The sequence below is a fragment of the Schistocerca piceifrons genome, chromosome 9 (assembly GCF_021461385.2).
Source record: "Schistocerca piceifrons isolate TAMUIC-IGC-003096 chromosome 9, iqSchPice1.1, whole genome shotgun sequence".
Classification (NCBI taxonomy): domain Eukaryota; kingdom Metazoa; phylum Arthropoda; class Insecta; order Orthoptera; family Acrididae; genus Schistocerca; species Schistocerca piceifrons.
The window spans coordinates 165,506,091-165,532,840 of record NC_060146.1 but is presented as its reverse complement, the minus strand read 5'-3'; the positions used below and the strand labels follow the sequence as shown (position 1 = coordinate 165,532,840).

At 45.1% G+C, this 26,750-nt stretch overlaps 1 protein-coding gene across 1 annotated transcript in view; it reads right to left on the bottom strand.

The window, feature by feature from the left end:
- LOC124716810 (insulin receptor-related protein-like) overlaps positions 1–26,750 on the bottom strand; it is a 162,128-nt gene that overhangs the window by 40,431 nt on the left and 94,947 nt on the right. The window contains exons 11-12 of the mRNA XM_047243360.1: positions 19,342–19,545; positions 9,028–9,426 (exon numbers count right to left, since the gene is read on the bottom strand). Coding sequence (XP_047099316.1) covers positions 9,028–9,426; positions 19,342–19,545 — 603 coding nt within the window. The remainder of the gene's footprint in view (positions 1–9,027; positions 9,427–19,341; positions 19,546–26,750) is intronic.

The window sequence follows — 26,750 nt, the reverse complement described above, 5'->3', positions numbered from 1 at the left end:
TAGATGAGTCCATCGGATAACTGGTGAAGAGGTACTGAATCGAGCCAGGAGAAAAGAAATGTATGGCGCAACTTAACTAAAAGGTGGGATTGGTTGATAGGACACACACTGAGGTGCTGACGAATTGGGAATTTGGTAGTGGAGGGAAGTGTGGAGTATAAAAATCGAAGAGGCAGAGCAGAAAAGCGAGTTTCATAGTTACACAGAGATTCAAGAGACTTGCACAACGTCAGGGCCCGCACTAGGGTTAAAAGTGTGTAAAAATATTGATGTGTATTCAGTAATAGAAAAATAAAATGTAAACTGTAGTCACGTGCGAGTTTCTGTTGAGTCAGTTACCTAAATTTTCATTATTATGATAACGTTTCTTGCTGCGTGGCCTGTTTCTGTGTGATCAAGAGCGAGCGTTTGATTTTCGCCGCTCCCAGACACCACTGTCACGCGCTTGTCTCACCTGTTGTCATGTGACTCACGGTAAGGCTTTGTGTTGGATAGACGATCAGAGACAGGGCGCCTCGTGTTCCGGCTGCTAATAAGGTGATTACACCGTTCGTATGTAATATATTTTTACGAGCTTCCAATGGAGCGGCTTATTTACAGATACCTGTGTAGTAACTAGATTATTTTTGTATTTATTGCGTGTTCGATTGCTTACTAGGCACAAATTTTTGTTTTACTAACAGCGAAGTGTATAGTACCGCCGTTGCTATCGACCCTCATATCGTATAGGCTTTTGTTTGTTTTGGTTAGTGTAGCTCAATGTCGTTTAGACCGTTAGCGAGAGAGCACTTCGAATTCCTGCTGCTAATAAGCCGAGTACAGTGTTCGTTCGTTACTTATTTTTATGAGCTTCAAACAGGAGTGACTACAGTAATGAATAGGAACTATGATTGCTGTATACAGATACAGCTGAGTTGGCGACCCTTCGCTCACAGCTCCAGGCTACGTTGACTTCTGTCACACAGCTCGAGGCTGCTGCCAAGGGGCAACACCGTGGGGTGTCGAACGCAGGTATGCGAGGGATGTTGAGCATGTCACATGTGTCCCCTGATTGGTCCACTGCTGTGGCTGCCCCGGCTACTGCCTGCACCGAGGTTGACCCCTCACCTGTGGTCGAATGGGAGACCATTCCAAAGTCTGGCAGGCAGCGAGAAACTTTCTGAAGGGCCGATCGTAGGGCCTCCCCAGTTCGTTTGACGAACAGGTTTCAGGCGTTATCTCTGGCTGACGATGTCTCTGAGCCGATGAAGTCCTCCACCCTGTTCCAGAGGAAGCTTCTCGGCCCGCAAGGTCTGGGCATTCACAGAGGGTGGGTTTGCTGGTAGTTGGGATCTCAACGTTAGGTGCGTAATGGGGTCCCTTTGGAACATGGCTGCCAACGAGTGGAAGGAAGCCAGTGTGCACTCCATATGCATACCGGGGGGAGTCATTCTGGATGTGGAAAGAGTGCTTCCAGATGCCATGAAGAGTACAGGGTGCAGCCAACCGCAGGTGGTGGCTCATTCGGTACCAATGACGTGTGTTGCTTTGGATCAGAGGAGATTCTCTCTGGTTTCTGGCGGCTAGTGGAAATGGTAAAGACTGCCAGTCTTGCTTCCGAGATCAAGGCGGAGTTCGCCATCTGCAACATCGTCAGTAGAAGCGACTGTGGTCCTCTGGTGCAGAGCAGATGGAGGATCTGAATCAGAGGCTCAGGCGGTTCTGTGACCGTGTAGGCTGCAAATTCCTTGACTTGCGCCATTGGGTGGTGGGTTTCCGGGTTCCGTTTAATAGGTCAGGAGCCCAATACACACAGGAAGCGACTACACGGGTAGGGGGGCTGTGTGGAAGGGTTAGGGCGGGCTTTTTAGGTTAGTGGATCTCAGGGAACGACAGAAAGGGAGTCGGTCTAGAAGGGGACTGGTAAAACACACTATGTTAGTTGTAGAAACGATCGGTATTGTAGTTGTAAATTGTCGTAGCTGTGTTGGGAAAGAACAAGAGCTCCAAGCCCTAATAGAAAACCGGCCGAAGTGGCCATGCGGTTCTAGGAGCTGCAGTTTGGAACCGCGAGAACGCTACGGTCGCAGGTTCGAATCCAGCCTCGGGCATGGATGTGTGTGATGTCCTTAGGTTAGTTAGGCTTAACTAGTTCTAAGTTCTAGGGGATTAATGACCTAAGAAGTTGAGTCCCATAGTGCTCAGAGCCATTTGAACCATTTGAACCCTAATAGAAAGCACTGAAGCTCAAATAGTTATAGGTACAGAAAGCAGGCTAAATTCGGAAATAAGTTCATCCATAATTTTTTCAAACGATCTAACAGTGATCAGAAAGGATAGATTAAATATAGTTTGTATGGAGTATTTATTGCTGTCAGAAGTAGTTTGCCTTGTAGTGAAATTGAACTAGATAGTTCCTGTGAAATAGAGGTAGAAATTATACTTGACAATCTGACTAAACTATTGATTGGATCGTTTTACCGACCCTCCGACTCAGAAGATATAGTTGCTGAACAGTTCAAAGAAAACTTGAGTCTCATTTCAAATAGGTACCCTACTCATACAGTTATAGTCGGTGGTGATTTCAATGTACACTCGATAAGCTGCAAGAATTATACGTTTAAAATCGGCGGCAGGCATAAAACATCATCCGAAATTGTGCAGAATGCTCTCGGAAAATTATTTTGAACAATTAGTTCCTGAGCCCACTCGAAGTGTATGGCTTCAAATGGTTCTGAGCACTATGCAGCTTAACGTCTGAGGTCATCAGTCACCTAGAACTTAGAACTAATTAAACCTAACTAACCGAAGGACATCACACACATCCATGCCTGAGGCAGGATTCGAACCTGCGACCGTAGCGGTCGCTCGCTTCCAGACTGTAGGATCTAGAACCGCACGGCCACTCCGGCCGGCCAACTCTAAGTGTAAATGGTTGCGAAAGCATACTTGACCTCTTGGCAACAAATAATCCTGGACAAATAGGGAGTATCTTGACGGATACAGGGATTAGCGACCACAAGGCAGTTGCTGCTAGGCTGAATACCGGAACACTTGTGACCATAAAAAAGAAGCGCAAAGTATATCTATTTAAAGAAGCTAATAATAATGTTGTTAACGCTGTTTTAAGAGACAGTATTCATTATTTCCGATCTGATCGTGTAAGGTAGAAAAGTTGTGGAATGATTTCGAAGAGATAGTGTCGACAGTAATTGAGAGACATATACCACATAATTAATAAGTGATGGTTCTGAGCACTATGCGACTTAACGTCTGAGGTCATCAGTCACCTAGAACTTAGAACTAATTCCCCGTGGTATACAAAACGGGTCACATCGTTGTTGCAGAAGCAGTGAAAAAAGCATGCAAAATTGAAAAAAAACAACACAAAATCCCTAACACTGGCAAAGTTTTAGAGAAGTTCGAAATATAACGCGTACTTCAAGGCGAGATGCTTTTAATAATTTCCATAACGAAACTGTCTCGAAATCTGGCAGAAAACCCAAAGAGATTCTGGTCACACATAAAGCACACCAGTGGCAAGACACAATCAATATCTTCACTGCACGATAACAACGGCGAAGTCACTGATGACAGTGTCACTAAGGAAGAGTTACTTAACATGGTTCTCCGAAAGAAGACGAAGTAAATATTCCTGAATTCCAATCAAGAACAACTGCCAAGATGAGAAACATAGAAGTAGACATCCTCGGTGTCGCAGAGCAGCTTAAATCACTTAATAAAGGCAAGGCTTCTGGTCCAGATTGTATACCAGTTTCGTTCCTCTCAGAGTATGGTGTTAAAATAGCTCCATATGTAGCAGTTATATACAACCGCTTGGTCACAGAAAGATCCGTACCTAAAGACTGGAAAATTGCTCAAGTCACACAAGTACCCAAAATGGAAAGTCGTAGTAATCCGTCCCATATCACTAACGTCGATTTGCAGAAGTGTTTTGGAACATATACTATATTCGAACATTATGACCTCGAAGAAAACGATTTCTTGACCCATAGCCAGCACGGATTCAGAAAATATTGTTCTTGTGAAACACAACTAGCTCTTTATACTCATGAAGTAATGAGTGCTATCGACAGAGGATGTCAATTGATTCTGTGGTGTCACCGCCAGACACCACACTTGCTAGGTGGTAGCTTAAATTGGCCGCGGTCCATTTAGTACATGTCGGACCTGCGTGTCGCCACTGTGTGATCGCAGACCTAGCGTTACCACAAGGCAGGTCTCGAGATACGGACGAGCACTCGCCCCAGTTGTACGGACGACATTGCTAGCGACAATACGGACGAAGCCTTCCTCTCATTTGCCGAGAGACAGTTAGAATAGCCGTCTGCTAAGTCCATGGCTACGACCTAGCAAGGCGCCAATTGTAACAGTGCATGTATCTTACGAGTCGCATTTGTATAGTCAAGAGAGATGTATCACAAGGATCATTAAAGTTAAGTATAAAGCAGCTACGTACTTTTCTTGCTACCATTCAATAGTTATCCTGTTCCAGACTTGACGCCCGTCGGCGTGTGTGTACGCGTGCCTTTCTTACGGCTACTTCAAGTGGCGTAACAGTCTTGTTACGTCACTACAGATTGGCGACGAGGCTTCAAGGAAACGTGTTTTTTCTGATTGCTTACATTTACTTGTGTCATGGCTTCGCCAGATGTACTGTCCGAATTTTATCGCTTGCAGAATCAGCAGACGCAGGCGTTATTGGATGCCCTTGGACAGCTCGTCCGGGGTCAACGTGCCATTCAAACCGATGCGGCCGCCGCCGCTTCACCAGTACCGCAACCACAACCTGCCGTTGCACCACCGTTTCGCAGTTTTAATGAAACCCACGAGACTTGGCAGGAATGGTCCCGACAGTTCGGCTTCCATCTCGCCGCCTACAGAATTCAAGGTAATGAGCGGCAGCCGTTTTTGCTTTTTTGTGTCGGTGTGTCCACCTACCGTGTGATAGTGAAATTGTTTCCCTGACGTGACGTAGCAACTCTGTCCTACGAGGAAATTTTGTCTGCTTTAGATGCCTATTTCAAAGAAACAGTTAATGTGGTTGCAAAAAGGTATACGTTTTTTCGTACAAAACGTACGGCCGGTCAAACTAATAGGGAGTGGGTAGCAACATTGCAAGGACTTACTAGGGACTGTGCCTTTGACTGTGACTGTGGCCTTTCTTATTCAGATACAATGGTGCGTGATGCAATTGCACAGAACGTTTCTGATGTTCGCATACGGGAGCAAATTTTGAAACTAGTTAATCCCTCCCTTCAACAAGTGATAGACATATTAGATAGACAAGACACACTTGACTGTGCTCAGGAATCTTTTGAAACTTCGCCAGCAGTGTGTAACATTAACCGGCCCGCCGGGCGAGCTGCGCGGCCCGGTCAACTGCCCTCACGCACACAAACGCAGCTGCCGCCGCGCTCTAAACCAGGTGTGCCGCGCCAGCCCACAAATGCAGTGAAATCATGCCCGCGGTATGCTACTAGACATTCGCGTGAACATTGCCCGTCACGCCAAGCTATTTGCTTTTTCTGTAATAAAAAAGGACATGTTCAAAGTGTTTGCCAGAAAAAGCTCCGATCAGACAATCACAATCATTCCAGGCCCTTTGCTTCGCGCCGCAATCGAACCAAGGACACTCAGGATCGTGGACCTTCGCCCATGGACATTCATGTAGTTAATTCCACTTCGTCCAGTGACACTTTCTCTCACAGTCACTGTGTTCGTCCCACAAAAAGTGTGCGTCGACGTCGCCGGAAATCGCGTCCAGTCGCAAGTGCTTCTGTGCCTGTATCAGTTCCAATTGCACAAAACGGTCGCTCTTGTCGTCAGCAGGACAATAAACTTTTTGTAGATTTGGACTTTAATGGCAAGATCATACCATTCCAGCTCGATACCGGAGCTGCAGTTTCATTGCTCAATCACGACACGTACAAACAACTGGGCGCACCTCCGTTGCGTGCCGCAAATGTTAAGCTAACTACATATTCCGGACAGACAATTCCTGTGTTAGGACAGTGCACTCTTCTTGCATGGCGTGTGCCGAACAACGATCCGCACCGCTGCGGAAAGTCTTTGCATGGCCAAAAGCCACTTCCCCTTGGCAACGCTTGCACATTGATTTTGCTGGTCCATTCTGGAATGCTCGATGGTTGGTTCTGGTCGACGCCTTCAGTAATTTTCCTTTTGTTGTCTGGATGTCTTCCACGACATCCTCCGCCACCATCCAGGCGTTGTCTGCTATCTTTTGCATTGAAGGTCTTCCGCAGACTATTGTTTGCGACAATGGCCCACAATTCATGTCCGCAGAATTTCAGTCATTCTGCCAGGCCAATGGTATTCAACATCTGACATCCGCACCGTTTTCGCCTCAGTCAAACGGTGCCGCTGAACGATTGGTCTGGACTTTCAAGTCACAGATGTTGAAATTGAACGAGTCGCATTCTCGGGAGGTCGCATTGTTGCTCTTTTTGTCCTCGTATCGCTCTCAGCCCTGAGATGGTCGCTCGCTGGCTGAGTTGCTCCATGGTCGTCCTCATCGAACCTTGATGTCTTTGCTGCATCCGCCGCATCAGGTTCTTGTGCAGCGGCAGACTCCTGCTTTTGCTCCAGGCGACGTTGTATTTTATCGCAACTATCGAGGTTCACGGCGTTGGCTCACAGGGCGCATTCTTCGCTGCCTCGGCCGCGCGATGTATTTAGTTTTGGGGGCCTCTGGTGAGGTGTGTCGGCATCTCAATCAGCTGCGCCTCTGTCGTCGCACGGGTTCTGCCGCTCCCCGTCTGCTTTCAGCGACGGTGCCGTCCGGTCAGAGCCCGGGGGACCCATCTACTGGCTCGCCTCATCCCCAGGTGTTACCAACGATGCCTTCCATTTTGCCCCATGGCGACGCGCCGCCGCAGCCGCCGCCGCCGCCGCAGCCGCCGGTACTCCAGCCGGCGCCGCCCGCATTCGACGCTTCGCTGCAGCCGCCAAGCGCCTCCCAGGGTCACGCGCCGCCGATCGCTTCCCGTGACCAGCTGTCCTCCGCCATGGAACTCCCGCCCGCTCAGGACCACATGACGTCATCGCGCGTCGGCTACCCCGACGCAATGGAGGTCGACCCTTCGGCCCCTCCTGTCTCTTTACGGGCGCATACACCGCATGTTGACGTGCACCCTGGACTAGGTTTTCAGGCGTTTCCTAGCTCCCCTCGGACCGAATGGCCGGGAGCGGGTGGCACGGCCTCGCCTGTTGTTAGGCTCCCCACCTCATCGCATACGTCAACATGGGGTCCTCTCCACGGCGGGCGGAAGCCTTATCTCACGACCGTTCGCCGATTTGCGGGGGAGGAATGTGGTGTCACCGCCAGACACCACACTTGCTAGGTGGTAGTTTAAATCGGCCGTGGTCCATTTAGTACATGTCGGACCCGCGTGTCGCCACTGTGTGATCGCAGACCTAGCGCCACCACAAGGCAGGTCTCGTGATATGAACAAGCACTCGCCCCAGTTGTACGGACGACATTGCTAGCGACAATATGGACGAAGCCTTCCTCTCATTTGCCGAGAGACAGTTAGAATAGCCGTCTGCTAAGTCCATGGCTACGACCTAGCAAGGCGCCAATTGTAACAGTGCATGTATCTTACGAGTCGCATTTGTATAGTCAAGAGAGATGTATCACAAGGATCATTAAAGTTAAGTATAAAGCAGCTACGTACTTTTCTTGCTACCATTCAATAGTTATCCTGTTCCAGACTTGACGCCCGTCGGCGTGTGTGTACGCGTGCCTTTCTTACGGCTACTTCAAGTGGCGTAACAGTCTTGTTACGTCACTACAGATTCCATATTTTTAGACTTCCAGAAGACTTTCGACACCGATCCTCACAAGCGTCTTCTAACCAAACTTCATGCCTATAGAATATCATATCAGTTGTGCGACTGGATTTGTGATTTCCTGTCAGAAATGTCACAGTTCGTAGTAATAGACGGAAAGTCATTCAGTAAAACAGAAATAATATCCGGCGTTCCCCAAGGAAGCGTTATAGGCCCTCTATTGTTCCTGGTCTATATCAACGATATAGGAGATAATCTTAGTAGCCATCTTAGATTGTTTGCAGATGATGCTGTCATTTACTAAAATGAATTGCAAAATGATTTAGATAGGACATCTGTGGGTGCGAAAAGTGAAGTTGACTCTATCATGGCTCTAAGCGCTATGAGACTTCTGAGGTCATTAGTCCCCTAGACTTAGAGCTACTTAAACCTAACTAACCTAAGGACAGGACACACATACATGAAATGAGCACTCCAGTTGTTCTGGAAGGATTTCGCTTGGTCTGTGATACGTTGAGCTGCTCAGGGACCATCTGCACCTATTTTTAGCCTTCCAGTGCCCTGACGGTTCTGGGGCGTTTCTAGATGATAACACGCTGCCACATCGCTCCCACATCGCCCAAGAATGATTACAGGAACTTGCAGTGGCGGTCCAAAGACTTAGATGGCCGTGATTTGAACCCCATCGAGCATATTTGGGATGCCACCGAACACAGGCTCCATGCAGGGGATTCAGCACCCACGAACAGATCAGAATTGGCTGCCATTCTGTAAACGATTTTGTGTCAGCTGCTTCTAGAGCTTCTAGAGACTTATAGTCTCATTTCCATGGCCAGGAGGCCCCTTACAGGGGAGGTCCAGCGGCCTTGACGTAGGTCTTATTACATTCGACGCTACATTGGGCGACCTGCGCACCATATGGGGATGAAATGATGATGAAGACAACACCTAGTCCCTAAGTGCAGAAAATCCCTGACCAAGCCGGGAATCGAACCCAGGCCCATAGGTCGGCAATCCATCATGCTGACCACTCAGCTATCAGGGTGAACATTTCCATGGTGTCCCACTGCAGTCCACAGGGCCAGAGAAGGCCCCACACAGTATTGTGTGTCTATCCTACGACATTCGTTCAGTGTATTTGTAGTGTGTGTGTGTGTGTGTGTGTGTGTGTGTGTGTGTGTGTGTGTATGGGGCGCCAGCCTACTGGGTACTCACTTGGCGAGGCTGATGTACTCCGGGTTGACGGTGGCGAGCAGCACGTCCCTCCTGGCGGCCAGGCAGCGCCACCATAGCAGCAGTGTGGCTCCCGCCCCCACCGCCAGCAGCGCCGCCGCCACCCCTACTGCAGTCAGTGCGGTGCGAGTCGTGTTCGACGCTGAGTCCGAGCCGCCACTAGCGCCTGCTCTGCCCCCAGGCCCGTCCTCCCTGTAGTTCCCACCTCCGTCACCTGAACCCCCACCGCCAATACCTGCACCGTTGCCAGATTTATCCGCTGCCGGTGGTGGCACTGTAAACGGAATGTGGTCGCAGTAGGGGCCCAGGCCAGCCAGCGTGATGGAAGCAACCCGCACCCAGTACTCCCCTGGTCGCAGGCCTTTCAGCGTGTACTCCTCCCTGGGAACATAAGCAGTGGCATGTCACATTACCACAATCCTGGGAAGAAAGAGCTGTGTGATGCCATTGGCTGGAAGACCCTAAGGTGTAGAATTGGCCAGAGAGTGGGAACGCATTTTCTTCCTCCACATACAATGGTCAGTTTGCTGGCAGTTTGTGAGAGCTATGTCTTAAGCTTACCCCCTCGTACTCTTACAGATTTATGGACAGCCCTTCTAGATTTATGGTGTCAATTCCATGCAGCACTACTTCAGACATTAGTCGAGACCATGACATGTCGTGTTGCAGCACTTCTGTGTGCTCCCAGAGGCCTTACATGATACTAGGCAGGTGTACCAGTTTCTTTGGCTCTTCAATGCACATGCTATCATTAAGTAGTGCTTCGTGATGTTACAAAGGTTTACCTTACAAACAAAAAGGTTTTGCATCACCCCAGTTCCTAGAACTCCTGAAGATAGACGTTGACTGTATTGGTTAAAAACAGTCTTGGTTGCAATTTTAATTTTTTTATTTTTCAATGACACATAACAGAGTAAGATGGGGGCTCGCTCCTGTGAACGGGAACGCGTTATGCAGATCTTGGTGCCTCTATCTTCCATCTAGAAAAGATAACTTGAAGATGCCTAAATAAGACGAAACGCGTCGTTGAAAAATAAAAAAATAAAATTGCAACAAAGATTGTTTTTATACAATACTGTTAAGCACTGGTTTGCTGTATGCCACATATGGATTGGAAGAATTTCGACGTTGGCTGTGGATATTGTACCATAGACACAGTCCCTTTGACTGTTCAGGGATGTCACTAAACCCGCTCAAAGATGTCAACAACCACGCATGAGCAGCACCTATTAGACAGATGGGGTCCGATAGACGATCAGTTCCAGTCATTCCACCAAGAAGGAGGTACACGGCTCGTGTTGTCTGTAGTTCAACAATGCCTAGGTCAATACCGCAGTTCGAACTCGTCCACATTGTTACTTTGTGCCAGGAAGGGCTCTCAACAAGGGAAGTGTCCAGGCCTCTCAGAGTGAACGAAAGTCATATTGTTCTGACATGGAGGAGACACGGAGAGACAGAAAGTGTCGATGACATGCCTCGCTCAGGTCGCCTAAGGGCTACTACTGCAGTTGATAACCGCTACCTACGGATTATGGCTCGGAGGAACCCTGACAGCAACGCCACCATGTTGAATAATGCTTTTCGTGCAGCCACAGGACGTCGTGTTACGACTCAAACTGTGCGCAATAGGCTGCATGATGCACAACGTCACTCCTGATGTACATGGCGAGGCCCATCTTTCCAACCACAACGCCATGCAGCGCGGTACAGATGGGCCCAACAACAAAACGAATGTACCGCTCAGGATTGGCATCACGTTCTCTTCACCGATGAGTGTCGCACATGCTTTCAGCCAGACGATCGTCGGAGAGGTGTTTGGTGGCAACCCAGTCAGGCTGAACGCCTTAGACTCACTGTCCAACGAGTGCAGCAAGGTGGAGGTCCCCTGCTGTTTTGGGGTGGCATTACGTGGGGCCGACGTACGCCGCTGGTGGTCATTGAAGGTTCCGTAACGGCTGTGCGATATGTGAATGCCATCCTCCGACCGATAGTGCAACCATACCGGCAGCATATTAGCGAGGCATTCGTATTCATGGACGACCATTCGCGACCCCATCGTGCATATCTTCTGAATGACTTCCTTCAGGATAACGACATCGCTCAACTAGAGTGGCCAGCATGTTCTCCTGACATGAACCCTATCGAACATGCCTGGAACAGATTGAAAAGGGCCGTTTATGGACGACCTGATCCAGCAATCACTCTGAGGGATCTACGCCGAATCACCGTTAAGAAGTGGGACAATCTGGACTAACAGTGCCTTGATGAACTTGTGGGTAGTATGTCACGATGAATACAGGCATGCATCAATGCAAGACGATGTGCCACTGGGTATTAGAGGTACTGGTGTGTACAGCAATGTGGACCACCACCTCTGAAGGTCTCGCTGTATGGTGGTACAACACGTAATGTGTGGTTTTCATGAGCAATAAAAAGGTCGGAAATGATGTATGTGTTGATCTATATTCAAATTTTCTGTACAGGTTTTGGAACTCTCGGAACCGAGGTGATGCAAAACTTTGTTGTTGTGTGTAGATGTTAAAAGTGTCTTGGGCAACGTTTGATGCGATCTTAAATAACTATCAACAAACAGACAGTGATCTTAGTTATAATAGTTGCGGTGCTCTGTATTGATATTAGACATTGCAAACGTAACACTGACTTATAGATTTCTACTGGCTGTCTCGAGGCGATAATTTTCCATATTGCCAGGGATAACTGTTTTTCTTATTTCACAAATTAGGATGAATTAATAAGGTGGTAATTGGTTTTCTTAAATCAAAGACTTTGAGTACTATTACAGTACAACCTTATCGATCTGACTGCAGTTACTTTCATTGTGTAAAGTAGTTAACGTTGTAGGACGGACTTACAGAGCAGAATTCTACCGGGGACAACGAAACACCTTTAGAAGACGTTAGGTAAGCAGGCTTCTCCTTCACCAAATAGCGAACCACGCAGTGCAGACTGTTACGGTTTAGTCTCGCGGTTTACCGAACGTAGCCCTCCATACGCAGCTTCAAGTAATTACAGAGTTTGCTGCTCACAAGGAACCCCTTGAACGCGAGGTCGCAAGTTCAATCTTTACTTGAGCTCATTTGAAAGTGTCGTGTTAACAGTTACGACAGGAAAAATATTAGTTGCTAATGACTCGCCATGTGCATCAGCTGGGCGACAGAAAATGAGTGTCTGGGACGTGCAGAGATCGACCTTCTGTGCTGTGTTTGTATAACACTAGACAAAAAGAACACTGCCGACATTCAAGAACTGTTCAAAACAAACCATTAATTATCGCCATGGACGCCGAATGAAAAATGGTGCGTCACAGTGATCACAAAGATTCGCACCATCAAGATCGAAGGTGAACTCCCAGGGAGTTACAAACCGTGCACGACATTCAGCTAGGTATCCACTCCTAAAGAACGCATATAGAATGATATTTATGTAACGGGATAATGAGAGCTGATGGAATATGATGGCACGCAACCAATGCGAAACAGTTTATCGTGGAGCTTATCGTGAAAGTTCAAAAATGGTTCAAATGGCTCTGAGCACTATGCGACAACTTCTGAGGTCATCAGTCGCCTAGAACTTAGAACTAATTAAACCTAACTAACCTAAGGACATCACACACATCCATGCCCGAGGCAGGATACGAACCTGCGACCGTAGCGGTCGCTCGGCTCCAGACTGCAGCGCCTAGAACCGCACGGCCACTCCGGCCGGCTATCGTGAAAGTGTTCATCATTTAAGGCGTAGGTGCAGATAGTGCGATAATATGTCTTGTAGGCACGGAAACAGCAAACATCCACAGGCTGAATTTGTACATTTGTTCCAGGTGGTATGAACTGCAATGTCACTTACTTTTCAGGAAGAGTAATTTGCTCTAAATGAGTATGATTCTTCTACGCAGACACGAACCAAGCAAAAGTGATTAATTTTGACCACGTCCTTGCCAAAAGCAGTGCTCATACCATACTTGTAGCTCCCTGCCTTGCTTGCTGTGACGTGAATATTCCCTACTGCCCTCGCAAGATCACACATACGGGAAAGAATCGTTGAGGGCAGAGCGTCTCCAACTTCTTGCAGCACAATAAATAACTTTCCAGCCAGATTTTCACAGACTGGGCATATGATCAGTGAAAGTGAACAGTTCAAATTTCTAGCTGTTCAGATAGATAGTAAACTGGTGTGGAAAGCCCACGTTGAGGGTCTTCTTCAAAGACTTGATGCTGCCATTTTTACTATTCGAAAGGTATCTGAAGTCAGTGATCGTTCGACACGAAAATTAGTCTACTTTTCTTATTTTCATTCGTTTACGTCGTATGGTATTATATTTTGGGGTAACTCTTCCCATTATAAAAGGATATTTTTGGCTTAGAAACGGACGGCTCGGGCAATAAGTGGTGTGGGTTCACGAACCTCTTGTCGACCCCTGTTCACGGGTCTGGGAATTTTGACATTGGTATCTCTATATATATAATCCTTACTGTCATTTCTTGTTAACAATATTAGCTGATTCCCAAGAATAAGCAACTTTCACTCAGTTAATACTCGGCAGAAATCAAACGTGTATTTGGATCGTACTTCCTTAACTCTTGTCCAGAAAGGTGTTCATTATATCGCTCCATCCATTTTCAATAAGCAACCACTCGAATTCAAAAATCTTAGCGGTAATCTACGCGCTTTCAAATCGAGACTAAGAATTTCCTCATGGGTTATTCCTTCTATTCTGTCGAGGAGTTACTTGAAAAATTAAGCTAATTCTTTTTGTATTGTTGACTGCGTTTACTTAAACGCAAGGACTGACTTTCTTTGGGTTGATAAGCATTTTATTTTTATCTGTTATTACTTTTACGTTACAATTTCATGTACTAACCCGTTCCATGACCTTGGAGATTTGCTCCTAAATTTGGTACTACAGAACTTGAAGTATAAATAAATAAATTACTATCCCGAGTAACACTCGGCATAATTGTATACGAATGAGTTAGGCTCTGATGCTAGTTAAACTTGCTACAATTCTTTTGGTACCTCTACCTCTAATTTCCAGGGTTCCTTTCACATACATTTCCTCTTCAAATCCCGAATAGTCGGAGCTGAAAAATTCCTTACTGAACGATGGGATAAGTTTTTTAAGCTCATCTACAAATTTTCGGCCCGATTCCACAGTTTGCTGTGAATTGTCAAGTTGACGCTTTGTTTGAGATTTCATTATACACTCCTGGAAATGGAAAAAAGAACACATTGACACCGGTGTGTCAGACCCACCATACTTGCTCCGGACACTGCGAGAGGGCTGTACAAGCAATGATCCACGCACGGCACAGCGGACACACCAGGAACCGCGGTGTTGGCCGTCGAATGGCGCTAGCTGCGCAGCATTTGTGCACCGCCGCCGTCAGTGTCAGCCAGTTTGCCGTGGCATACGGAGCTCCATCGCGACAGCGTGGACGTGAACCGTATGTGCAGTTGACGGACTTTGAGCGAGGGCGTATAGTGGGCATGCGGGAGGCCAGGTGGACGTACCGCCGAATTGCTCAACACGTGGGGCGTGAGGTCTCCACAGTACATCGATGTTGTCGCCAGTGGTCGGCGGAAGGTGCACGTGCCCGTCGACCTGGGACCGGACCGCAGCGACGCACGGATACACGCCAAGACCGTAGGATCCTACGCAGTGCCGTAGGGGACCGCACCGCCACTTCCCAGCAAATTAGGGACACTGTTGCTCCTGGGGTATCGGCGAGGACCATTCGCAACCGTCTCCATGAAGCTGGGCTACGGTCCCGCACACCGTTAGGCCGTCTTCCGCTCACGCCCCAACATCGTGCAGCCCGCCTCCAGTGGTGTCGCGACAGGCGTGAATGGAGGGACGAATGGAGACGTGTCGTCTTCAGCGATGAGAGTCGCTTCTGCCTTGGTGCCAATGATGGTCGTATGCGTGTTTGGCGCCGTACAGGTGAGCGCCACAATCAGGACTGCATACGACCGAGGCACACAGGGCCAACACCCGGCATCATGGTGTGGAGAGCGATCTCCTACACTGGCCGTACACCACTGGTGATCGTCGAGGGGACACTGAATAGTGCACGGTACATCCAAACCGTCATCGAACCCATAGTTCTACCATTCCTAGACCGGCAAGGGAACTTGCTGTTCCAACAGGACAATGCACGTCCGCATGTATCCCGTGCCACCCAACGTGCTCTAGAAGGTGTAAGTCAACTACCCTGGCCAGCAAGATCTCCGGATCTATCCCCCATTGAGCATGTTTGGGACTGGATGAAGCGTCGTCTCACGCGGTCTGCACGTCCAGCACGAACGCTGGTCCAACTGAGGCGCCAGGTGGAAATGGCATGGCAAGCCGTTCCACAGGACTACATCCAGCATCTCTACGATCGTCTCCATGGGAGAATAGCAGCCTGCATTGCTGCGAAAGGTGGATATACACTGTACTAGTGCCGACATTGTGCATGCTCTGTTGCCTGTGTCTATGTGCCTGTGGTTCTGTCAGTGTGATCATGTGATGTATCTGACCCCAGGAATGTGTCAATAAAGTTTCCCCTTCCTGGGACAATGAATTCACGGTGTTCTTATTTCAATTTCCAGGAGTGTATTACGTATTCCAGCTATGTAGCAATGTTTGATCTTATGCAACCACACACTGTTTCCCTTCAAATCACTGAAATCTACGTCCCGCTCAATTTGATGTACATATCGTTGTAGGTCGCTACCATGCAGATCCTGTAAATTGTATCGAGCTTCTCTGAAACACGCAAACATCAGTCTCTGTAACAAGTGCGTCCTGCCCCCCTTGAATATCCGTAGTTTTTCTTACACGCTACACAGTCACATTGCTGCGGGCTTATTCTAACTGTTTTTTCACTATGATGCGGAAGATCTTCTATGTACGTAATTATATTTAGTACCCGTTCCTTGGGCAATGATTGTTCTTTACTACATTTCACTGGAGACAGGATTTGTGACTCCCTGTCTGACAAGGATGATAAACTTTAGGCTCGACAATTAAGCGCGTATCGTCATCAAGTTCGTGCAAAGTCCGAGAGATGGGACCACCGGCTCGTATCGAGGTCATGTTTAGTTAGTAGTAGAGATGGGCAAACTGAAACACGTAACTGTTTCGAAACAAATGAAACAGTACAATGTAATGTTTCGATACGCTGTTTCGAAACAGAGAAACGGTTTGTGTTTTGAAATCTAATAAACCTAGACATTTTATCATCTTGAATGTCTACTGTATAGGTATGTCCATATAAACACAAATGAGGTGCGAGAGCGCTAATCATATCGCAGAAAGTATGAAACTATCACCTAGGTGTCTTGGCGGTTTCGTATTTCATGCAGCAAATGCGCTGCTTTCGTGTCGTGTGACTTTCATACTTTTCAATTGGCTGAGGACAGCCATAGCTGAAGACAGAAGAACCACCACGAACGGAACTGGAGGTGGGAGCGAACTGCAGAAACAACGGATATGGTACTGGGATTCCCACATTCCGCTAGTATGGGAATATACCCATCCTGCTAATTCCCATGCACACAAAGGGAATCATTGTGGATAATAGGCACAGTGACTATAGACTCACAAATAATGCCAAATAATTCGAATAAATAACAAAATATAACAGAAAAATTTTTGTCTTTCAAGGTGTTTCGAACCGTTACTATAAATTCACCATGCTTCCTAGCCCTTCCCGTTCACCATTACACTATCACTGATATGTCAAACAGATTGCTTGCAATTGTACCTACATTAAATTTATGTATATGTATAATAACAGTCACTCTACGCCTTTTTTTAATTCAAAATGTTCTAGGCTTACTTGCGTTTCTTAATATGATTACTGTACTTGAACAGAGAAACGTATGTTATAAAAAAAGTGTAATTTATCTGAATGATTTTCACATATTTATTATTTTGAATGTGAATAGTATGCGTTGTTTTATTGTTTGGTTAATGTTTCAAATGGCTCTGAGCACTATGGGACTCAATTGCTGAGGTCATTAGTCCCCTAGAACTTAGAACTAGTTAAACCTAAGGACAACACAAATATCCATGCCCGAGGCAGGATTCGAACCTGCGACCGTAGTGGTCTTGCGGTTCCAGACTGCAGCGCCTTTAACCGCATGGCCACTTCGGCCGGCGGTTAATGTTTATAAAGCAAATGTTACGCCATTTCGGAATAGGACAATCATCTAGAAACGAAGCTTTATTTTCGGATGTCTTAAGCTTCATGCTATTGCTTGTCAAAACGATTTCGACACTATTGAAAGTGTTTCACGAAGTGGTATGTTGTGTTTCAGTACCTGTGCCGAGCCGGAATCTCGTCCGACACAGAGCGGAATGAAACATCACTGTTTCGATACAATCAGTCCGTTCCAAGCACAGGTGGACTGAAACAGCCTTATTTTGAAACAACGATACAGTTTCTGTGTCTGGCTCGAGATCGAATCTGGTCCGGATATCCGAGACAGGGGCGGAATGAAACACCACTGTTTTGAAACAGTGAACCACAGCCGTTCCGAAACACTGAAACAGTTCCACGTATCGATATACTGTATCGAAACATAGAAACAGTGGCCAAGTCTAGTTAGTAGCATCTTTGGAAAGATCGCACACCAAGTTTCAGCCTTATTGGTCTATTTCTTTGTGTTTGGCATTCATGTGAATCAAGGAAGTCGAATGATTGTCAAAAAAAGGACGAAAAAGTATTTCGTGTGGTGATGAAATATTACTTTAGGAAAGGCAAAACGCCATAGGAGACTAAAGAGAAGCTTGATAAGCATTACGGTGACTCTGCACCTTCGATTAGAACAGTTTATAAGTGGTTTCAAAATTTTCGGAGTGGCAATGTGGGCACAAGTGATGTTGAACGTTCTGGACGCCCTGTGGAGGTTACGAGTCTAGAAATCGTTGATAAAATCCATTATAGGGTGATGGATGATAGAAGAGTTAAGGTGCGTGAGATTGCTAGTGTTGTGGGTATCTCTAATGAACTGGTACATAATATTTTGCATAAACATTTGGACATGAAAAAGCTATCCGCAAGATGGGTTCCGCGATTGCTCACGCTTGACCAAAAACCAATTCGTGTGAAGTGTTCCAAGGATGGTTTGCAGGTGTTCAGGAAGTATCCGCAGTACTTTAAGCGTCGTTTCGTCACTGTGGATGAAACATGGATACATTACTGTAATCCTGAGACCAAACAACAAACTAAACAATGGGTTACCAGTGGAGAAGCTGCACCAAAAAAGGTGAAAACCATTCCTTCGGCCGGAAAGGTTATGGTGACTGTCTTTCGGGATTGGAAAGGGATAATCCTCATCGAGTATCTGGGAAAGGGTAAAACTGTTACAAGTGTATGTTATTCTTCGTTATTGGACCGTTTGAAAACCGAGCTGCAAGAAAAACGCCGGCGATTGAACCGCAAAAATGTCCTTTTCCATCACGACAATGCACCAGCACACACCTCAGCAGTTGTGGTCCCAAAATGAATGGAAACAGGATTCCAACTCGTTTCACATCCCCCCTATTCTCCAGACTTGTCTCCCTCCGTCTAATATTTGTTCCCCAATTTGAAGAAATGGCTGGCAGGACAATGATTTTATTTAAACGAGGAGGTAATAGCACCAACTATTAACTATTTCGCAGACTTGGACAATTCCTATTATTCGGAAGGGATCAACAAATTAGAACAGCATTGGACGAAGTGTATAAGTCTAAAAGGAGACTATGTCGAAAAATAAAAAAGTTTACCCCAAACATGTAAGTAGTTTTTATTTTTACACAGACTTTTCAAACGCCCCTCGTAGGAGCAAAAGACTGTATCGCTTATTTTCAAAAATTTTTAACCTAAGGACTTCATTCCAGGTATTCCATTCTTATTGTTACCTCTTAATTCTCAAACATATTGTATATTGACCATGCCGGCCGCTGTGGGAAAGCGGTTCTAGGTGCTTCAGTCCAGAACCGCGCTGCTGCTACGGTCGCAGGTTCGAATCCTGCCACGGCATGGATGTGTGTGATATCCTTAGGTTAGTTAGGTTTAAGTAGTTCTAAGTCTAGGGGACTGATGACCTCAGATGTTGAGTCCCATAGTGCTCAGAGCCATTTGAACCATTTTATATTGACCATCTTTCCCTAAGTTTTCACCTACTTTCCCAAGGTTTTCAAATATTCTGCACCATTTTACAGTGTTGGGCGCTTTTCCAAGGTCGACTCATCTTACGAAGCCTTGCTGCCATTACCAAATATAGCGACAGGGCTCGGGTACCTACCACGCTGCGGACTGGTTGCCGGAGACCCTCACAGGCTGGCACTGGTGGCCAGCACGCTGGTCCCCACGGCCCCACTCCACGTTGTAGGCCAGCAGCGCCCCATTGGGGGCTGCCGGTCCACGCCACTGGAGGCGCACCTCCTCCCACGAGGCCGACACCACGTGGGCGTCCTCGACGGCATCCGCTTCCCTCCGTGCTGCTGTCCTGTAAACACGGAACGAGCGCACTGCACTACCAGTCAGAAAACAACTGGGGAATGGGAAGCCTGGGCTCGGCATCTCGATGACGCTGAGAACTCCTCATACTGCAACAGCTGACACGGGAACAACTTGGGAATGGGAAGCTAGGGTTGGGCATCTCAGCATTGGGAATTCCTCATTCAGTCTCAACGAACATGGAACAACCAGGGAGTGACAAGCCTAGGTGTGGCATCTCTATGACATAGAGAACACCTCATTGCATGTCAGCTGACATGGAAGAATCAGTGAAAGGCAAGCCTAGTTGGGGCATTTCGATGACATCAAGAATTCCTCATACTGTGTCGCCTGACACACAACGACTTGGGAAAAAGAAGCCTAGGTGTGGCATCTATTGGGTGTTCAGGAAGTAAGGACGAATTTGAATTATGAGCCATTTTGTCATGCGACGGTTGGCAGCCGTGGTTTTTTCGTGTTTGTCATCTGAAATCCTTCCCATTAGTAGTCTGATAGATTTTCTGTGCATTGTTGTTTGATGTTTATTTTTGTCATGGAGCTGACGAGAACTGAGCAACATATCCAAGTGATAGACAAACAGTGAAGGACCAACGGCAACCGTTCGTGAATTGCGTGTGACGCTCGGGAGTAATGGAACTCCAACCGAAACATTAGTTCAGAAGTTGATCTGGAAGTTTGGGAACACGGTTTCTGTTTCAGACGTTAAGAAAACAGGACGACCGCGTTGTGTTCCAACACAAGAAAGCATTGCTGTCGTGCATAACAATGTGACCGTAAGCCCCAGAAAATCGGTTCGCCGACGAGCTCAGCTGAATTTATCACCAACTTCACTGCATGAAATACTTTCAAAATATCTGAAAATGCATGCGTACAAGATTCGACTTACACAGGAGTTGAAGCCTGCAGATCATGGAAACAGACATCTATTTGCTCAGTGGGTACGTCGATAAACAGAACTGCAGAATTTGGGGTTACGAATATCCGCGAGTGACTGTGGAAGTTGAGATGCATCCACAATGCACGACTGTGTGGTGTGAATTCTGGGCAGGAGCAGTGGTCGACCAGCACTTCTTTGAGAACGATGATGGAGCTGCCGTCACTGTGGGAGCGATCGTTACCGTTCTGAATGGTTTTTCCATCTTATTGATGAAAATGACGATTTTGGTTTCAGCGAGATGGTGCATCATGTCACACATTCCGTTAAACGATTACTCTGCTCAGTGAAACGTTTCCTCAAAAAATTGTCTCTTTTCTTGGTAACGAGGAACTGACTGCCAGATCATGAGATCTTACGCCTTGTGACTTTTTCGGGGGGGGGGGATTTGTAAAATCAAAAGTGTACTTGAACAAACCATAACACCGATTGTAGGATGAAATTAAAATGGTTATTAGCGCCATCCCACTAGATATTTGTGAAAGCGTCATCAAGAAATTTAATGAACGCGCATTGCTCATTGACGTATGGTCCTGCGTGATTAAATGGAGGATATAAGTTTTCATACATGGTGCTAGAAATAACTTAATGTGTTTGTTAAAAATATTACATTTTCAATCAATTTTGTATTTTCTGTATCACTTTAACACTCGTCCCTATTTCCTGGGCACCCTCTAGATGACTCAGAGAATTACTCCTGCTGTGTCAGCTCACACAGAACAACTATGAAAGGGAAAGCCTATGTGCGACATTTCAGTAGCGCTAGGAATTCCTCACACTGTGTCAGCTAACGTGGAACAACTGGGGAATGGGAATCATAGGTGTGGAATCTTGATGACACCACGTATTTATCATGTGGTAGATTCCCAGTGCAGTGTGTGAATAACACGCATTGACCAATGTCACTCATGTGTCTGGACCATCTCTTGGCAATGAGCTCATGACTGGTTATTGTGCATTGGATGGTTTTTTGATACTACACTGAATTCATTGCGGACATCAAATTTCGAAGATCGAGTTTTCTCGGTTTCATCAATTGTGGTCCTGTACGTTTTTCTCAAAGTAGCAAAGAATCATAATTTTAGACACCACGTCTAAAACTCTTGGAGCGCCAACATACCACATAGCGAAACATTTGGCTTCTATTTGAAGCCCTGTGCTACCATCATATTCGAAATTCAGAAAATACTGCACGGAGCTCAAGAAATCGCACATTTAACGAACTTACGTATTAGTGACTTTTGATATGGTCTCTGTCCACCAGAGAGTCACTGATCGATTCAGGGAACTCACAGGAGCTAAGCTGGAAGAGGACACCTGACATCTTGTAGAACAGGCGCTTACCTTGACTCATTCTTTATTCAACAACCAACGTTTAGAGTAAACTGACGGTGTTGTTTTGGGTAGCCCACTGTCTCCTTAAGTAGCTAACCTTTCTATGGAAGACTTTGAGGACAAAGTAGTTCAATCGGCGGTTTCCAAACCTAAATGTTCTTCGATAGAGTACCTTTGTCGAATGCCTACATTGGGCAGCATGGGTCTGCAACGCTTCCGACAGTTTTAGAACATTTAAAGATTTCCCGTTTCTGGATCTAATGGTTTGTAATAAAGAAATGGTACCTTGTGTGACAGTGTGTTTTGTAAAGCAACACAAGCCAGCTGGCACCCATCATGCACCCAAATGCAGTGGTGTATTATGGACTCTCACCCTTAGGGCTAGAGTTATCTGAGATCCAGAGAGCTTGTCAGTCATCTACACCCTGTCTTTGTCCAAAACCGGTGATCCGATAAGCATATTGGTCTTGCGTTTCTGCCAGCATGTGTTAAACATCAAGAAGAACCAGAATAGATGGACAACTCCACTGGGATGGTTTTCTTGTGTTATTCTGTGTGTCGTGCCAGGTCGGTAGTCTCTTCAAGAAACAGTGAGTAAAATGCCTCTCCCGCCCTAAAGCTTCAACGCAAATCATGTTGGGTCTTCTACAAGACGACTTCAGCCTAAGGAGGCCAGGAATATACAAGAACTTGTGTGAGTATGGTATAACAGACGAGTGGCCTTCAATAAGTAATGAAACACTTTTTTTTGTCGGCCATTTTCGGCTGAAAATAATGTGAAGACTACACGGAAAGAAGGGGTTAAGTCCAAATCTCACGAAAATGGGTTAGTGGAATCTTTATGAAGTTCATCAGATGTATTTTGAGTAGGGTGAACTTAAATGAACGTGATGGGTACAGTCACGGAGTTGCAGCTAGATTAAAACATGGTATACACGGAGAAAACGGTTCAAGTCCGTCCAATACTCGGACAGAAAGGCTGAAGTCCATCAGGTGCGGATTTCTGAACTGTATTGATTTTTTTGTCAGCTTTTGTGGAAGTCTCATTGTTGACATTGTTAAATGCAATATCGTTGTTGATCTGTTTTATGTATTGTCGAAGCAGATTTGACATTAGCTTCTTTGCCTTGCGCTATGGTGGAACTGAATTTCGTGCCGTGATTTGTGCTACATAGAGCAGCCTTGATAATCGCTTCAGCGCTTTGTGGTGTGGCAGATAGAATTGAATTTCTTGTAAAATCCAACTGAGGTCGGTGTTTCAATTGGCGATGGAATATCCAGAGTCAAGCTACAGTGGTAAGTCCAGAAAAAGACAGAGCTATGGTAGACAATCTGAAGTATATAAAAAGCTAAGAACAATGTCACATGAAGTAGGAGAGCATTGTAACTGCAAGAACAATTGTACTGATTTGCTAACTGAAGTCTACATTAATATCTAATTTCAGTTTGCTGAAGAAGTGAAATGAGCAAAGTTGTCACCTGACAGGACTGATTTCTGTTGACAATGTACAACGCCAAAGGCCCTACGGAGATGAGACAGCAGCTGCTTTGCGTAATTATACATTTAATTATAAGGTCAGAATAATGAGAGACAATACTGTGACAGAATTGTCTGTTAGTCAAAAGGCCTTTATATCACTGCATGATATTTCAAAGAAAGGATTAGAAACTATCAGGACTTCCTTAAAAAATGAAGCCATGGGCCAGTTAATAAACGAGGGAAACACGGAAACCAGTTTCATAAGCTTTCAACAGAAACAGAGCAAAAAGCCTGCGCTCACATCAAGTCATTTAAATGACGGTCCAGTCATTACAACATAAATGAAACACAGAAACTGTATTTGCCTGAAGAACGCACAATCAAGAAGATGTTCAAGATGTTCCAAAAGACATATTCTACGTGTTCCGTATCATATGAAACTTATCGTAAAATATTTAATACAAAATTTAATATCTCATTCGGTTTCAAATGGCTCTGAGCACTATGGGACTTAACTTCTGAGGTCATCAGCCCCCTAGAACTTAGAACTACCTAAACCTAACTAACCTAAGGACGTCACACACATCCATGCCCGAGGCAGGATTCGAACCTGCGACCGTAACAGTCGCGTGGTTCCAGACTGTAGCGCTTAGAACCGCTCGACCACTCCGGCCAGCTCATTCGGTTTCCCTCGAAGTGATACATGCAGTACGTGTGATAAGTTTTCTGTAACTTTCAATGCTCTAGAGGCACAACTCACACATGCGACAGATGGAAAGAAAGATCAGACGTTCAAAGTAATACTAAGAGAGAGGAGATTGAATATGAACTGCACCGCGGAAAAGCTGATGCATTCCATCAGAATTAAAGACAATCTCGGCAGAGAAGCAGAAAGTTTACAAACACAGAATCGATATGTATGGATTTCCAACGAAATCATCCATGTCCAAACATCAGCACCAACATTGTCTAATGTAAGTGACCGCTTTCTCTATATCTGTTTGACATACATCGACCATCAGACAGTAATGCAGTGTTTCATGTTTATCCTGAAACTATAGGGAAGAAAGGCTCAAATGAAGTAGTTTCTTTCCTGCATCATTATGTTACTTCCTTTCTGGATCCTGAGGTTAAAAATTTGGAAATCTTCTATGACTCATGTGGTGGTCAAAACAAAAACTACACCCTCTTCAAGTTCATCCATTAGCTTCTCCATTATGCAAAGCGATTTGAATCAATTCGTGTAGCATTACCAGTAAGAGGACATCATACCTGGAAAGTGGTAAAGACATGGGCCTCATCAGACGTAAAACAAAAGCTGAGCTCCCAAAGGACTGGACAGAGATAATTAAAGCGCGTCCAAAACCCAATCCTTTTCAGGTTGTTGAAGTTGATTGCGCAATGATACGTGACTGGACCGTTTCTTGCAACCCATATTTCGACCAAAATGTCCATTCCCATCGCAAATTATTAAGGAGATGAAGACAGAATGTCACCATCCAAGGCTTATCATAGATCGTGGCACAACGGATCTTGGATCACATCAGTTATTACTGCTCCTGCTGGACGAATGGAAGAGGAACCAGAACTTGCAGAAGGAGATTTTTTATTCCCTTCACCCTGTTACGAGGGTAGGCTGGTAAAGACTTTAGTCACAGTAATTAAATGAAACTAGATCATAACAGTGTGTGAAATAGCATGTCCTACTTTATTATAACAAACCTATTGAGGTACCATGCTAATATGAGGTCGCATGTCCAATGTTTCAGGACTGCTACCTATCACCGAGGAAAAATATCGTGATCTGCAAGAACTGAAGGTGTTCTGTGACACAGGGGCCGAAGAGCACTAAACAAATATTCCTTTCCGGCAGTGAATTTACGAAAACGTTTTATGTTATTTGTCTGTAATAAGTAAAAAGTGAGAAATGAAGACTGTGGGTTATAAAAACTGTGATTTATGCTGATACCTGAAATTACGTCCTATTAACTATATTTTTAATGTATATGTTGTAACCATTTATTGAATAATTGTTGGTAGTTGTATACCAGGTGATTTAAAGATGTAAAAGCTCAGACATAGGGTCATTAATCATTATAATTTACATGAGTTTAGTAAAATAAAAACAGAATATTGGTAAACAGTTTTGTTTATAAAACCTGATTAGTGATGAATATCCTGTACGATAATGACTAGACTCAAAGATGAGTTAAGGGAGATTGTCAAGGGAGTTGCAGGGAAGTTTTATAGTGAAGTATCATCCCAATATCACATTACATTCTGACTTTTACACTCTAATTAGTGCATTATACAAAGGAATTAAAAAATAGACATTCAGATAAAAGACATACATGGTCCAATTTTTAATAACATTTTTTTCCACTTTTAGGGAGTATTACAGAAAAGGCTGTCAAATGTACTGTATAAATTACAAAAGTATGTTTCAATAACCAATGAAACTGTAACGTTCTAAACTTTAAAATAGCTCTCCTGAAAAATCTATAAAATGGACTCCTTCACTTTGAAAATATGTCGCAATTGAGGCAGTTTTGAAGCTAGAATTTCGAACATTGATACGTCATTTCTCAGTCAGAAATAAGAAAGAAATACGTATTTTAGAATTTTTGGAAATTCAACCACTAAGTGGGGCAAATAGTCGATGAATTAAAAAAAATCATTATTAAAGAACAACTAAAGCATTTTTAAAGCTACATCTATGAAAAATGGTATTTGACTTACTGGTCAGAAATAAAGTGTTCAAGTATTTGTCGTAATTTGAGCGCCTTAGAGAAAGAAATAGGGAATGTTAAGTTTTATGAAATTAATTAATTATCAAAGCATTTTTAAAGCTAAATCTATGAAAATCTGAAATTGACTTCTTGGTGAGATATAAAAAAATACGTGTTTCACTGTCTTTGGAAAGTCGCCCCTATGAAGAAAGTATTTAGTTCTGTAAAAAAAAGTGTAATCCTGAATCTAAGAAAATTGATATTTCACTTCTCAGTTACATATAGAGAAATATGTGTTGGGAATGAAAGTTTCTATGGAAATGTCACCGCTGCCAGAATCGCTCTTCAGAAGTGCATCTGCAGAAGGTCATGCTCCTATGGCCTTAATTAGAGTGAAAAGTTTAGAAGGCATTGCAACTTGATCACAAATAAAAATTTGATTAAAGACAAAACTGTGTGCAGACGATAGGTCTACACGTGAGAAGCAGTGGGTGCTAAGATAGTATTTTATATAATATAAAACAAGTGCTGAAATCCTTTGAGTTAATCCCTGTTAAATCTTAAGGTAACAGCAGCGTAGTAGCAGTGTATTGCTATAAGCTTACTTGTGTTTATCACGTTATATCTGTCCGCCCCGGTAGCTGAGTGGTCAGCGTGACAGACTGTCAATCCTAAGGGCCCGGGTTCGATTCCCGGCTGGGTCGGAAATTTTCTCC